The 15226-nt window shown below is 43.1% G+C and overlaps 1 protein-coding gene across 1 annotated transcript in view; it reads right to left on the bottom strand.

Moving 5' to 3' along the window:
* Positions 1–356: 356 nt before the first annotated feature.
* Positions 357–15226, bottom strand: part of PPID (peptidylprolyl isomerase D) — a 31531-nt gene continuing 16661 nt past the window's right edge. Inside the window, exons 7-10 of the mRNA XM_006121869.4 lie at positions 5559–5700; positions 1908–1994; positions 1785–1827; positions 357–682 (exon numbers count right to left, since the gene is read on the bottom strand). Of these exons, the coding sequence (XP_006121931.3) occupies positions 594–682; positions 1785–1827; positions 1908–1994; positions 5559–5700 (361 nt within the window). The 3' untranslated portion in view covers positions 357–593. The remainder of the gene's footprint in view (positions 683–1784; positions 1828–1907; positions 1995–5558; positions 5701–15226) is intronic.

Raw genomic sequence — 15226 nt, 5'->3', positions numbered from 1 at the left:
CACCTGCTTTAAACAGCTGCCTGTCTCGTGCCTCCTCTCCACCGCTGCCGCTTGCAAGCCAACTGCGCAGGGCTTCCACTGCCTCCCCGCAGCATGGGAGAGGGTTCGCTCCTTCCCGCCCCATTCCCCGCCGACCCCCCCCAGGCACTGCGGGTCCTGGCAGCCCTGTCACAGTACCCGACCTGAGTACCTCCAGATACTCCAGCATATCTGATAATCCAGCACTCCCTAGGTCCCAAGGGTGCTGGATTATCGGCAGTATACTGTATACTTGCTTCCTGGTATTAAAAATGACGTTCTGGTAAACATTTAGAAGAATATCTACCCTGCAAAAGGACAAGCATTATTACCAGGCATATGGTTAAGTATTATTTTATTTTCTGAGAGTCACTTTAGCTATAAAAACAATTAACATCTATTTTTAATTTCTAACTTTATTGAACTCCAGTTTAAATGGTAAACATTGGAAATAATCAATTGCAATATGGTTCAGATAACAGAAGTAACATTTGCTTCTATCCCATACAATACTGTAAACACTCCTCCTGTATGAGTCATTCAGTGCCTAAAGTTTAATAGGAAAAAAGCTTCACTCAAGCAAACATTTTAGCATAAGCTGCTTTTTCCTTTTCCTTCTGAGCCTTTATCTTCTGTTTCACTTTGATTGTTTCAATCTGAATAGCTGTAAAAAAAAATGCAATCATAATACACTGTATTCCACCTCCTATGGTTGTCCCATAACATTATACTGATCACGTTTTTATTTTATGTTTTATATAAGCTAGACCGTGAAACATGTATTCTGTTCATAGGGGATAATTATCAAGCTAGGTAATAGTGAAATAAATCCTCCCAGACTGTTTTTTCCATTCAGTTGCAGAACAGGATAAATGAACTCTCAGGATTGGAAGTAGGAAACAGTGACATAGAATTCCTGATCCAAAGAGTAACACTCATAGTTAAACAGCAGAGAATGTGGAATCAGACCAACAAGGATCTTAGGATTTTTGGGGGGATAAAGGATGCATAAACTGCAGTTAGTTCTTGCTGAAGCAGAACTGTCTGACTCGAGATGAATACCTCTCCTATTTTAAAAAAAAGTGGCTGACAGAAGATTTTTTTCCAAACACACTAGTGAAAGATTGACAGCTATCAGCAGAAGACCACTTCTGTATTCTGTTCTCCCTATGAAAGGGAATTACTTCAGCCTTAATTCTACGCCCTGCAGGAGCAAGTATAGGAGAGGGGTTGATTCTGAGATTCTGAAATTTTGCCGGTTCCTGGAGAGTAGGAACCTCACAAAATGAAACCTCATTAATCTTATCAGGTCCAATATTAGTTTATCTCTACGCGTTTATCCACACTGCATTCCTCTTTCGAGAGAGGAATGCAAATACCGACAAGTGAAATTGCAAATGAAGCACAGATTTGAATTTCCTGTGCTTCATTTGCATAATCGTGGACCACTGCTTTTCCGAAATAACATCTTTCGAGAAAAACGCAGTCCCCTTGAGGAGTAACGGTTATTTCGAAGAAAGGGTTTTTTTTTAAATAACCCCATGGAAAGACGCTATTTCGGAATCATGGCAGTCTGCAATTATGCAAATGAAGCACGGGAAATTCAAATCCGAGCTTAATTTACAATTTTGCTTGTCTGCATTCCTCTCTCTCGGAAGAGGAATGCAATGTAGACATACCCTTACAAAACTAATATAATACTACATACAAGCTTCCTAAAGTGAATGAATATATGCCACATTATTGAAAATAGCCTGACAGAGTACCTTTATCTTCAGGTGTTATCTCTTGAGCCTTCTTAAGATCAGCCTTCAATAAAAAATACAAATAAGTAAATGCTTGTTTGATTCTTTAAAAAGTAACAACAACAACAAAAAATAAATAGTTACCAGTGCCTGATCAAAATCTCTTATTCCCTGCCAGCCTTGAGCCCGTCTGTAAAGTGCTTTGGTGTTTACTGGATCTATTGCAAGTGCCTGCAAAAATAAGTGATACAGTATTCATCAGTGTACTCTTAAAGCCTTCAATAAACATGAAAAGCAGCAACACCATATATTTTAAAGGTAAAATGCCTGAAAAAAAAAGTTAGCCAAAAAAAAAAAATCACCATGAATCTAATAGGACTGCAGTATTACTATAACAGGGTTTGTCTAGCACATTGCTGTGTTCTGTATGATTAGTGCTAATACTTTGTTTACAGAAGTGTGTCCATAAGTGGCTGCAGCTCCTCCTACCCCAAAAAATTCAGGGATGGTGAGATTAAGGATAGATTTGTATAATAACTGCAAATTTTCTAACTTAAATGAAGGATTGAGTATTTAAGGACAAAAAAGATCAGTGCATCATCCAATCTGATCTGAATATTTCAAGCCATTAAAATCCACTCAGTTATCCCTTTAGTGAATCTTGTAACTGGCTAAACTGCATATTCCAGAAAGGTACAATATCTCATTTTTATTTTTAAGACAGCAAGGGATGGAAAATCCACTAATTCCTTTAATAGTTTGTTCCATTTATTTTATTTTTATTAAAAAGTGCACCTTATTTCTCATTTGTATTTGTCTGGTTTCATCTTTCAGCCTTTCATAAGTTGATTAAGGTACTAATCTCCCACCCCAAGCTACGTACGCTAATCAAATCACCTCAATCATTTTGGTAAAGTTCACACTGTCAAATCATTTTAGTGTCTCTTCTACACCACTACCAATTTTAATGGCTTTTTAAAATGTAGATTACAGAACGGAGTATTATTCTAATATTAGCCTCACTAATGTCACATACAAAGTAAAATCACCTCCTTAGTCCCACTGCTTCTGTTCATACAAAGGATTGCATTAGCTCCCTTTACCACTTCTTCACAGCTGAACTATTTGTCCTTAGTGATCCCTAAAACCTGTTCCAGAGTCTCTGCTTTCCAGGAAACACCCCCTCATTCTGTGTGGGCTGAATTCCTTTGTTTCTTTATGTATAGTTTTACATTTGGCTGCATTACATTTTTAATAAGGATAACAGCAATCCAAATTGCTCTGCTGGACTATCCTGTCCTCATTACTGTCCATTTTGCCAATCTGCAGCATCTGCAAATTGTCAGCAATTTTATATTGACTTCCCAATCTTTGAGGAAAATATTGACTAACATCAGTCTTAGTATCAATCCATATGCAATCCTACTTGAAACTCCCTAATTTGATGATGATTTCCCATTGACAGCTACTTTAAGATCTATCAGCTAGACAGTTTTGTCTATTTAAAGTTTTAAGTTATTTTTTAATCAGAATGTCACATGGTATTAAGGCAAATCCCTTAACAAAAGTTTAAGTAGATTACATGTATGTAGTTAATTTGCTTTTTCCACCAGATACAAAACAGTTATTGAACACTCTCATCATTACCAATTTGAGTTCTATATAGTTATGGACTTATCAATTGTTGGTGGGTGTTCTTTTGTTCCTCAAAAAGAACTCCTCTTTGTCTTTAATCCTTGAAGACCACAGTTTTTTCTCAGTGATCTACACTTCATTGCTTCCAGTTTACATCAGTTTACTATTTTCCCTCTTCTCAATTCATTATACAGGTTGAAACTCTAATCTGGCCTTTCCTAGTCCAGCAATACCCCTCAGCAATCCTATGAGTACTTCAGGGCTGGAGCACTTCCAGGGAAAAACTGGAGAACTAAATCCAGGAACAGAGGCCAGATAACAAGAGTCACAGGTTGGCAGGGAAGCCGCAGCAGGCTATGGGAGTAGAGTCCAGTGGCCAGGCTGGCATTGGTCTCCCTTGGTCTGGGACCGGCCAGGTCCCAAAGGTGCCAGACTAGGGAGTAGTTCAACCTGTACTACTTTTTCATTAACTGCTGCCTTCGCTTAACAATTTAACTAAAGTAGCCACTTATTACAGCTAACTGTCAGCCGACGGTCAGGGCAGTGAGTCCCATATGACCAGCTGAAATTCTTTTAAATTGTGCTTGGTTCTGTTACAGCAACTGAAGGAGTCAGGTTAAAGCTTAAACAGTTACTATTTTATTGTTACAGGGTAAACTTAGTTATTAAATGCTACTACTGTGTTACAGATAACACAGACACTACAAAGGACAGGACAGAAATTACACTAATAAGTCACTTACAGGTACCATGAAACCCTTTTGGTTCTCTGAGCTCTTATTAAATGCATCCAAAATAGACACATAGCAGGTATATATTCTCATCCCTGCATTCCAGACTTGGCGTGGCCAGCGTCTTTCTCTCAATCCCTCGGGAAGAAGTAGGGCGAGGTTGGGCGTCCCACAGACCTCGGGAGACAATCAATACCTGCCAGCAGGTATAGATGATTGGAGCTCAAATAGGGTGGGCTGCTGAACCTCTTTTTATACCCCTTGGGTCATGTAGGCTTCTTCCTGGTTTCAAGTGGCCAATTAGGAAAAATGGCTTTGAACACCAAGTTTCCCACGAAGGGTGCAAAGCATAATTTACACCTGGGAAAATGCAGACAATGGGCACCTCTGGTATGTGATGGGCGAAGATTCCTCTCTGGGACAGTGCAGGCGTGTCAATTACTGGTACTAGCCATCAGGGCGACGGGAGGCCCCAGGTCATCAGCTAGCCCATTTACTGTCTGGTTTCTGTTTATGGTAGAGTCAGGGACAGGCAGCACACCTGCGTTCCCAGGGCATCAAAGGCTGACTGCCTTTCTCTTGCTCTCTGGGGGGGGGACGGGGGACAAGATGGGGTTTGTGTCTGGCTACACTAACTTATAAAATAAAACTAGAAATCTGATTCACAGGGTAAGGGTAAAGCTTGCTGAATGTTACACAAAGATCCCTTGTTTCTAAAAGATAACATTGTTCCTTCCTAATTAACAGTACTCCTAGGAAATAAAACAGCTTGACAAACTCAGCTCCCATTTGGATCCAAAAAAATAGTACCTTGTATTTTGAAATATTACTGATATGACTCTCATAAGGTTAGTTGTTCAGAAGAAATACTATCAAAAATGAGAGAGGCTCTCTAAATGGGACTTTCTGGTCCAGGAGGACCATGGATGTTCCTGGACTACAGAGCTCAGAGGAAGAGAGGTCTGGTGGTGGGGCCAGGAGTACGGTGGGGGAGAGGGGGGAAAAGGATCTGCCAACTCTGCTGGGAGCCCTATGGAGAAGGGGATGGACAGCAAGCGACATGGCAGCAAGCTCGGGCCATAGAGTTCCAGCCCCAGGGAGCCTTAGTTAGGCCCGAGCCCATGGGCAGTAGGGCCAGGCATGGGCCAGAAGAGCCAGTAGTGCTCTTTAGGTGTGGGCTTGGGATCTCGTCAGGGGACCTCTCCTGACTGCAAATCCCCTCATTTGGATCTGGTCAGGTCCCAAGAGTGCCAGACCAGGGAGGTCCAACTTCTAGTGTAAACCGGTGTTACTATACAAAAAGATTTGCCTGCCTGCCTTTATTACAGGAAAAAGAGCCTTTCCAAACCTGATCTGGAATGAAGCCTTTTAGTTTTGTCTTTATTTTCCAAATCACTTTCTGCTAATCAGAAGATTAAATTTAGCTTACCTCACAACAACTTTCAATAGCTCCCTGCCAGTCTGACACTTTCAGTTTACAAGCAGCAATATTTAAAAGGCAGGTCAAAGCAGCAGGATTCAACTTTGCTGTATCTGACTTCTCCGCTATGGCTTTAGAAGCCTCCACATACCTGCACAAAACAAATTTATGAAGAGTATGTATGAATGTATATACTGTAATTTACAATACTAACTTTTTCTACCCTTCACTATCTTACTGAAAGTGTATGAACTACCAATTGCATGTACTCCATCTTAGTTTATTATTTCTAAATACCCACACATTATATTGTTAAAGGAATTAAACTGAACTGTATCTTGTTTTCTATAATTGGCTGTAAAAAAAACCAAAAAAACCCACAATTTTAAACAGCCATCTTTTACACAACATTGCCCTTTCCTCCTCTCCAAATACACTGGTCTACAATTTTTTAGAAGTCGTCTGCTTCAAAGATAAAATGTGCTATGTATTATGTATTTTGATGTGCTGAATTCAAATATGACAATTAAAACAACTGATTGGCTACTGTTTCCAAGATATTTAAGTTTTTACATTTTACGTCTGTGTATATTGATAGTAGAGTTTTAATCATGAAGACTACGTCTACACTGGCACCCTTTTCCGGAAATGCTTAAAATGGAACAGTTTTCCGTTATAAGTATTTCCGGAAAAAGCGCATCTACATTGGCAGGATGCTTTTCCGGAAAAGCACTTTTTCCGGAAAAGCGTCTGTGGCAAATGTAGATGCGCTTTTCCGGAAAAAAGCCCCGATCGTCATTTTCGCGATCGGGGCTTTTTTGCGGAAAAGACTACTGTGCTGTCTACACTGTCCCTTTTCCAGAACAGTTTTTCCGGAAAAGGACTTTTTCCCCGAACGGGAGCAGCATAGTTTTTCTGGAAAAACACTGACAATTTTACAGTAGATTGTCATTGCTTTTCTGGAAAAGCAAGCGGCCAATGTAGACAGCTGGCAAGTTATTCCGGAAAAGCGGCTGCTTTTCCAGAATAAGTGGCCCAGTTTAGACACAGTCAAATTGTAAACCTAGGTCTTTCACGTGTTTATGGTTGGTTTACATGATATTTCACCTGTCGTGTTTATGTAACGCTTTAAAAATCAGCAAAAACAAGGAAAAGACGGTATGGAAAGTCTTCCAGTTAGTGTCAATACATTTTCTTGAAAACAACAAGGCAGACAACTACAGGTTGTTGGTGGAAAACCTCCTCAAGGCATACAAAAGCCTTGGTTGCAACATGTCACTAAAGATACATTTTTTGCACTCTCATCTAGATTTTTTTGATTCAACAGTGTCTACTCGGCGCTGCTTGGCTTGTCTCTTGTATATATAAACAGGACAGGTGAAATATTATATAAAGCAACCATAAACACATGAAAAGACCTAGGTTTACAATTTGATTAAAAATCTACTATCTACACAATATACATAGATGTAAAAACTTAAATATCTTGGAAACAGTAGCCAATCAGTTGTTTTAAATGTCATATTTGAATTCAGCACATCAAAATACATAATAAATAGCACATTTTATCTCTGAAGCAGACAACTTCTAAAAAACTGTAGACCAGTGAAATTTACCATTTATTCCTACCCTTTGTTTCCTGTCTTTTAACCAGTTCTCAGTCCATGAAAGGATCCTCCCTCTTATTCCATGACAACTTAATTTACGTAAGAGCCTTTGGTGAGGGACCTCGTCAAAGGCTTTCTGGAATCCACTACAGGCAGTCCCCGGGTTACGTACAAGATAGGGACCGTAGGTTTGTTCTTAAGTTGAATTTGTATGTAAGTCGGAACTGGCGTCCAGATTCAGCCGCTGTTGAAACTGACCAGCAGCGGCTGAATCGGACACGCCTGGGGCAGAGCAGCTGGAGTGCTGCTGGGTTGGTCTGGTAGCGCTGACCCTTGGCGCGGCGGGACCAACCCGGCAACACCCCAGCTGCTCTTGGGGATGCCGGGGCAGAGTAGCTGGGGTGCTGCTGGGTTGGTCCCACAGCGCCGTTCCTCGGCACTACTGGACCAACCTGGCAGCACCCCAGCTGCTCTACCCCAGGCGTCCCCAAGTCAGCTGCTGCTGAAACTGACCAGCGGCTGACTACAGGAAGCCCAAGGCAGAGCTGCTCTGCCCCAGGCTTCCTGGAATCAGCCGCTGATCAGTTTCAACAGCAGCTGAATCTGGACGCCTGGGACGGAGCAGCTGGGATGCTGCCGGGTTGGTCCAGTAGCGCCGCACCTTGGCGCTTTCGGACCAACCCGGCAGCCCCCCAGCTGCTCTACCCCAGGCGTCGGCGAGAAAAGCCTGGTCTGCTGGGGGGAGGAGCGCACTAGCTGTGCCCCCCCCCCCCCAACAGCAGACCAGGGAGACGTGGAGTGGCTTTTCTCGCCGCGGAGGACGCGGGCAGTGGGACCGTGGCGCGTCTCAGCGGTCCCGCCACCCGCGTCCTCCGTGGCAAGAAAAGCCGCTCCACATCTCCCTGGTCTGCTGGGGTGGGGGGACGCTAGCTCCGCGTCTCCCTGGTCTGCCGGGGGGAAGCACCCCCTGTGCCGCCGGAGGCGGCAACAGTGAGGGAGGCACCCCACACTAGCTGCGCCCTCCCCCCCGTTCATAATTAGGGGTCCGACTTAAGTCGGACTGACGTAACCCAAGAACTGCCTGTATATCTATTGGATCCCCCTTGTCCACATGTTTGTTGACCCCTTCAAAGAACTCTAATAGATTAGTAACACATGATTTCCCTTTACAGAAACCATGTTGACTTTTGTCCAACAAATTATGTTCTTCTATGTGTCTGACAATTTTATTCTTTACTATTGTTTCAACTAATTTGCCCAGTACTGACATTAGACTTACCGGTCTGTAATTGCCAGGATCGCCTCTAGAGCCCTTTTTAAATATTGTCATTACATTAGCTATCTTCCAGTCATTGGGTACAGAAGCTGATTTAAGGGTTAGGTTACAAACCATACTTAATAGTTCCACAATTTCACAGTTGAGTTCTTTCAGAACTCTTGGGTGAATGCCATAACAGACGAGTTCAAAAATCAAGGCGGATGAGAGAGGTCAGGGAAGGATGAAAAGAATAATTAAAAAAAAAAAAGTGTTTTGTATCAAAGCTTAATATTTTAGATTCTAATTGCTATTTTAAGTGCTAGGATTGTTTTAATTCTAGAAAAAAAAAACCGTTTGATATCGATTCAATTTCAAAAGGTGAGTTAAGTATGTTGGCACTAAACCTGCCCACTATGTCTGCTAGTATTTTTAGTTTTAAAATCATGTCTTATTTTTAAAAAAATATTTTCCCTACAGTGTCAAAGACCCACACAGAAAAGAAGAAAATGACAGACTGAAGTGAAATTGACTATATTCAGTACAGATTGTACACCTCTAGTCCAACACTCTCTGGTTCAGCAAGATTTTAGTTAGCTGGATATCCACTTATCATAGGTGTGGCCAAGTTCCCACAGTCCCATAAAGCTTGTTAAAAGTAACCAGTCCTGGCTCTCAGTGTTCTATGATGTTATTTAGTTCTAATTTACCCCTATACAGTTTTTAAGAGCTTAATAAGCAGAGGAAGTATTGGTAATGCTGCTAGACAATACTGACCTCATGTGGTTCAGCAGATTCACTGGTTTGGCACTGGTCAGGGCCAGTGTTCCCTGTAAGCTGTTGGACAGCACAGCTTCACAGGTAATTCATCAGCCTTGCTCAGCTTCCTGCATGGAGCCTGAATCTCTGTCTGGAAAGGGCTGATGAAGCTGTGCTGCCCGGCAGCTTAAGGTCAGGGCCCAAGAGTGCCTGAATAGAGAGATTCAACCTGTACTATCAAATGCACACAAAAACCCAACACATTTGATTTTCATCCTCACACTTGATTTTCTAAATTATGCTAATTTAAGCTCTTTAAGTTAATCAGGCATATAATTTAAACTGATAGTGGCATTTTAAGTTAGTATATTCAAAGTTTGGTGGAGCAATGATCAGTAAAACAACAGATGAAGATGTCAATGTAGGAATCACATCTGAAAGCAACTGTAGTTGCTGAGCTTGTGTTTGTCTGTCTGGGGTTTGGAGGGGGGGGTTCCCCCACCTCTTCCCCTCCCCACCATGGAGTGTGTGCTGTGGCTGACAGGTGGAAGCTGTGAGCTTCTAATCAGGGTTTCAAATCTAGAGGCCTCTAGAAGCCTCTGCTCATTAGTTGAGCCCTAATCAGGAAGAGGGGTTATCAGGCAATCCAGGGCTTTATAAAAGGAGTGAGTCAGCAACCAGTGACTGCTAATAGGAGTTTGGAGAGGGTGTTGGGAAGGAGGTGAGATACACTCACCATTCTTTAAAATCTTTCACTGCACTCCTGCCTTTCAAAGAGGCATTTAATAACTGAGGAATCTCTCAGAATGCAGGTATGGATATTGATAGGTCTGCTGTTGTTACCTGCACAGCATGTGCCATGTTTGTCTTCCTCCCGGAAGAAAGAAGAGATTTCATCTGTGCTAAGTGCAAGCTGGTTGCCATTTTGGAAAAAAAATTAGAGGACTCAAGGCCCAAGTACCAACCCTACGTTCCATCAGAGAGGATGAAGACTTCCTTGATAGAAGGCAGCGTTTAATCGTGGAGACACAGCAGGCTGAAGAGCCAGTCAGGGCAGTACAGGACAAGGAAGAAAACTGGCAGCATGTAACCTCTAGAAGAAGAACGCTAACTCAGGTATCTCCCATTCATGTAGACGTAAGTAAATGCTTTCAGGCTCTCTCCACAGGCACTGCAGTGGAGAATGCTTTGGCAGGGACCTCTCAGGGAAGAAATCAGAAGGGAACACCATCTACCAGAAGGCATGGGATGCGTAGTCTGAGGGATGGGGGTTCCACGACCACCACTCCCAAAAGAAGACGACCGGTGGTGGTGGTCGGGGACTCCCACCTCAGAGGGACTGAGTCCATCCAGCTGCCGTCCAGACCTGCAATCTCGAGAAGTGTGCTGCTTACTGGAAGCTCACATCCAGGATGTGACAGAGTCTTCCAAAAGTGATTAAACCTTCAGATGATTACCCCTTCCTGCTTCTCCATGTAGGAATTAATGATACAGCCAAAAATGACCTTGAGCAGATCACAGCAGATTATGTAGCGCTGGAAAGAAGGATCAAGGAATTTGAAGCGCAAATGGTTTTCTCATCCATCCTTCCGGTTGAAGGAAAAGGTCCGGGTAGGGATCGTCAAACTGAAGAAGTAAATGCATGGTTGCGCAGGTGGTGTCGAAGAGAGGGCTTTGGTTTCTTCGACCATGGGACACAAGGATTGTTAGGAAGAGATGGGATCCACCTAACCAATAGAGGAAAGAGCATCTTCGCAGGCAGGCTTCCAAACCTAGTGAGGAGGGCTTTAAACTAGGTTCGTTGGGGGACAGTGACCAAATCCCTGAGGTAAGTGAGGAAGTCGGAGTGAAGGAACACAAGGAGGAACAAGCAACAAAGGAGGACCCCTGACTCAGATGGAGAAGGTAGGGTGATCAACTGGTTATCTAAGATGTTTGTACACAAATGCAAGAAGCCTGGGAAATAAACAGGAAGAATTAGAAGGCCTGGCCCAGTCAAAGAACTATGATTTGACTGGAATAATGGAGATTTGGTGGAATGACTTTAATGATTGGAGCACTGTAATGGAAGAGTATAAACTGTTCAGGAAGAACAGGTGGGGGAGAAGAGGAGGAGGAGTTGCATTGTCTGTAAGAGAGCAATATGATTGCTCAGAGCTTCAATATTTAGAAGGAGAAAAGACTGTTGAGAGTGTATGGGTTAAGTTTAGAGATGGAAGCTGTCATGACTCCTTCTCCACTCTGGCATGATAAATGCAGAAGTGGGGGCCAGCAAGTGTACCCCAAAGCCTTATCTACCAGGCTTTGGTATAAAACTTTCCCCAAAATCTTAACCTAGATTTTGGGAATAAAACTTCTGCTGCCACCACCCTAATATAACAAGATTAGGGGAAAGATCATTTGGGAAATCTCACCCCTATTATAAAAATCAGGACACACAAGTAACCAATGCCAGGTTAATAAAAAGAAAAGAGAATTTTTTTTATTACAACAATATTCCTGTTGCAAGCATAAGGATCAGATGGAAGGGTAACAAAATATACTCATGGAGGAGTTACACCATGGACTAGAACTTTAGTTAAAAAGAAAAGCCAAACATCTCTTAAGAAGTGCCAGATATCAGATCCCATATCCAACCCCTTAAAACAGTAAAGCCTAAGGAAACTACCTAAACTCTACCCTACTTACAGAAAGTGAAGAATTGTTTCTTGGAGAGAGAGAGACATGCTTGTCCCTCCCTGTAGCTGCAGAGGACTCTCTCAGAGACAAAAGGAGCAAGGAAAAAACCCAAATTCCTTTGTCCCAGTTTGAAAGTCCCATCTACATTCCTACTGGTCACTCCACCTGGCTAGGTGTAGTTAAGTCCTTAATCCCCAGGCTGCTGGCTAACCCTCATAATCATGACATGCCCCCCAGATCAGATGGTGCTGGACAACCTCTGCCCACACTGGCTGTCATTTCTTTCTGTAGGTCTGAGATAAAACATAGCAAATACATTTATGCACACTTGACTAGACTATTGAATACATGAAAAGTAACAAAATGCTTCCATATCCATGGAGTACCATAACAGATATACAGAAAGTATACTAAGTAATTGAGTCCAGAAATGCGTCATTAACCAATCAAACTCAGTCTCAAAATCAAATTTAGAATAGCGTGGGGTCTTGATCTAAAGTTCAATTGACCAGGTTCTGTGCCTCTTACGAAATACACTGTCATACACCAGGCCAGGTCTTGGCACCACTGAGGGTGTCAGCTCAGGGCGAATTGCTTAAAACCAGGGCTACTTACCGCCCTCAACTGGGGTCCTTCCCCAGGCACCCCTCAAATTACACCCAGCACTTCAGCTGCCTCCCCAGTCAGCCGGAAGCCTCACCAGCAAAACCTCTTAGACACTCCAGCTTCCCTGTGCCATCACCAGACTTAGGCCTCACACACAGGTGAGAGGTTATAAAACTCACACTCACCAACTCCAAACAGATCCTCCTAGTCCAAAGGACTCAGCCACAGTTCCAAGCCAATTTTCACTTTAGATCTTACCCACAAGATCACGCTGGGCCAATCAGAGAACTGATGGTCGGGATTCCCTGGGATGCTTAAACAAAGGGGAAAGGACTCCAGGAGAGCTGGCAGTATTTTAAAGAAGCCTTATTGAGGGCACAGGAAGAAACCATCCCGATGCACAGCAAAAAAAGCAAATCTGGTAGGTGACCAGATTGGCTTACCGGGGACTTCCTGGGTGAGCTTAAACACAAAAAGGAAGCTTATAAGAAGTGGAAACTTGGACAGATGACTAGGGAGGAGTATAAATATATTGCACGAGAATGCAGGGGAGTTATCAGGAAGGTGAAAGCACAATTAGAATTGCAGCTAGCAAGCAATGTGAAGGATAACAAGAAAGGTTTCTACAGGTATGTTAGCAATAAGAGGGTGATCAGAGAGGGTGTGGGGCCCTTACTGGATGAGGGAGGTAACCTAGTGACAGATGATGTGGGAAAAGCCGAAGTACTCAATGCTTTCTTTGCCTCTGTCTTCATGGACAAGGTCAGCTCCCAGACAAATGCACTAGGTGATGCAGTATGGGATGGAGGTAGACAGCCCTTCGTGGGGAAAGATCAAGTTAGGAACTATTTAGAAAAGCTAAACATATACAAATCCATGGGCCCGGATTTAATGCATCCGAGGGTACTGAGGGAGTTGGCAAATGTCATTGTGGAGCCTTTGGCCATTATCTTTGAAAACTCGTCTAGATCAGGAGAGATCCCAGATGATTGGAAAAAGGCAAATGTAGTGACCAGTCAGCCTTACCTCAGTCCCCAGAAAAATCATGGAGGGGATCCTCAAGGAATCCATTTTGAAGCACTTGGAAAAGGGGAAAGTGATCAGGAATAGTCACCATGGATTCACGAAGATCAAGTCGTACCTGACCAATCTGATTATCTTATATGATGAGGTAATGGGCTCTGTGGATATGGGAATGTCTGTGGACGTGATATGCCTTGACTTTAGCAAAGCTTTTGATACTGTCTCCCACAATATTATTGCCAGCAAGTTAAGGGAATATGGATTGGATAAATGGACTATAGGATGGATAGAAAGCTGGCTAGACTGTCGGGCCCAACGGGTAGTGATCAACAATTCAATGTCAGGTTGGCCGTCTGAGGGATTTGGGTTTGTTTAGTCTGTAGAAGAGAAGAGTGAGGGGGGATTTGATAGCAGCCTTCAACTTCCTGAAGGGAGGTTCCAAAGAGGATGGAGAAAGGCTGTTCTCAGTAGTGACAGATGGCAGAACAAGGAGCAATAGTCTCAAGTTACAGTGGGAGAGGTCTAGGTTGGGTATTAGGAAAAACTATTTCACTAGGAGGGTGGTGAAGCACTGGAATGTGTTACCTAGGAAGGTGGTAGAATCTCCATCCCTAGAGGTTTTTAAGTCTCGGCTTGACAAAGCCCTGGCTGGGTTGATTTAGTTGGGATTGGTCCTGCCTTGAGTAGGGGGCTGGACTTGATGACCTCCTGAGGTCTCTTCCAGCTCTACGATTCTATTAAAAAGATCTGAAAGAGACTCAAGTTGCCTCAGCACAAGAATCAAGAACAATATTCCAAACAACTTAGGATGGCATTAAATGTGAAAAGTTGATTGAAAGAGGCAGAAAAATGCCAAGCAAGTAGAGCAACAGATATGAAAAGGGGTAAAGAGACTCCGTAATCAAGTGCCAAGATCTATTCAAAGTTTTGAAGGTGAGTGCAAAACGTCAAGCTGTAGAGATATTGGCAGACAGTGCATAGGCTATGGGGGAGGGAGAATAATGGTTGAAACTGCAAGCAAGAATGATTATTAGTCACTATAAATCTGTACCAGATTGATACTAGTGATCTAGAGCAGAAGGGGTAATCTCCTGAAACACTCAGTCTCTTAAGTGTCTTATTTTATTTATTTATTTAAGTATTTAATAGAACATTGTGTTCAAAGCTTCCTCTAAGCTGCATGGTTGAGTGGCTTCTATGTTCTGAGTCCTGTGCAGAGGTTCAAAGCTTCCTGCGCAGTCAGAGAGATCAGCTGATTTGGTGGGACCAGACCTCCATATATAGCAGCTAAATGCTGCCTGCTGGAAATGGAAGACAATAAGCCAGCTGAGATAAGCAGGGAATGAGTGGCTGGGAGGAGAAAGGGAGTAATTAACTGGCTTGAGGGAAAGTCCCATCTGCAGGAGGAGAGAGAGAGGCAGAAGCCCAGCAGTTTTCTTCAATCCTCCTGAACTGGGAAGGAGTAGGTAAAGGGGCTGACTGCCTGGGTAGGTGGGGGAAAGAGGGAGTGATTGAGTGCTGGCATCTGTGCAGTGTGGTAGAGGGTGTCTGACTCACTACAATCCTCTCTGTTAGGCTGGCTTGGAGGGGAGTGGGGGAGCCTGGTGTGTGCGTGCTAGGACATTTGCATGACAATTTCAAACAAAGTTTGCGTATAGATGTTAATGGATTAAGATAAGGGGGGAAAAAAGATTATTTTAGCAGTTTCAGAGCGGTAGCCATGTTTGTCTGTAGCTGAAAAAATATTA

The sequence above is a fragment of the Pelodiscus sinensis genome, chromosome 4 (genome assembly GCF_052426305.1).
Source record: "Pelodiscus sinensis isolate ZL-2025 chromosome 4, ASM5242630v1, whole genome shotgun sequence".
Classification (NCBI taxonomy): domain Eukaryota; kingdom Metazoa; phylum Chordata; order Testudines; family Trionychidae; genus Pelodiscus; species Pelodiscus sinensis.
Note: the sequence above shows the minus strand (reverse complement) of the source record. Positions and strands in the feature narration are given on the sequence as shown.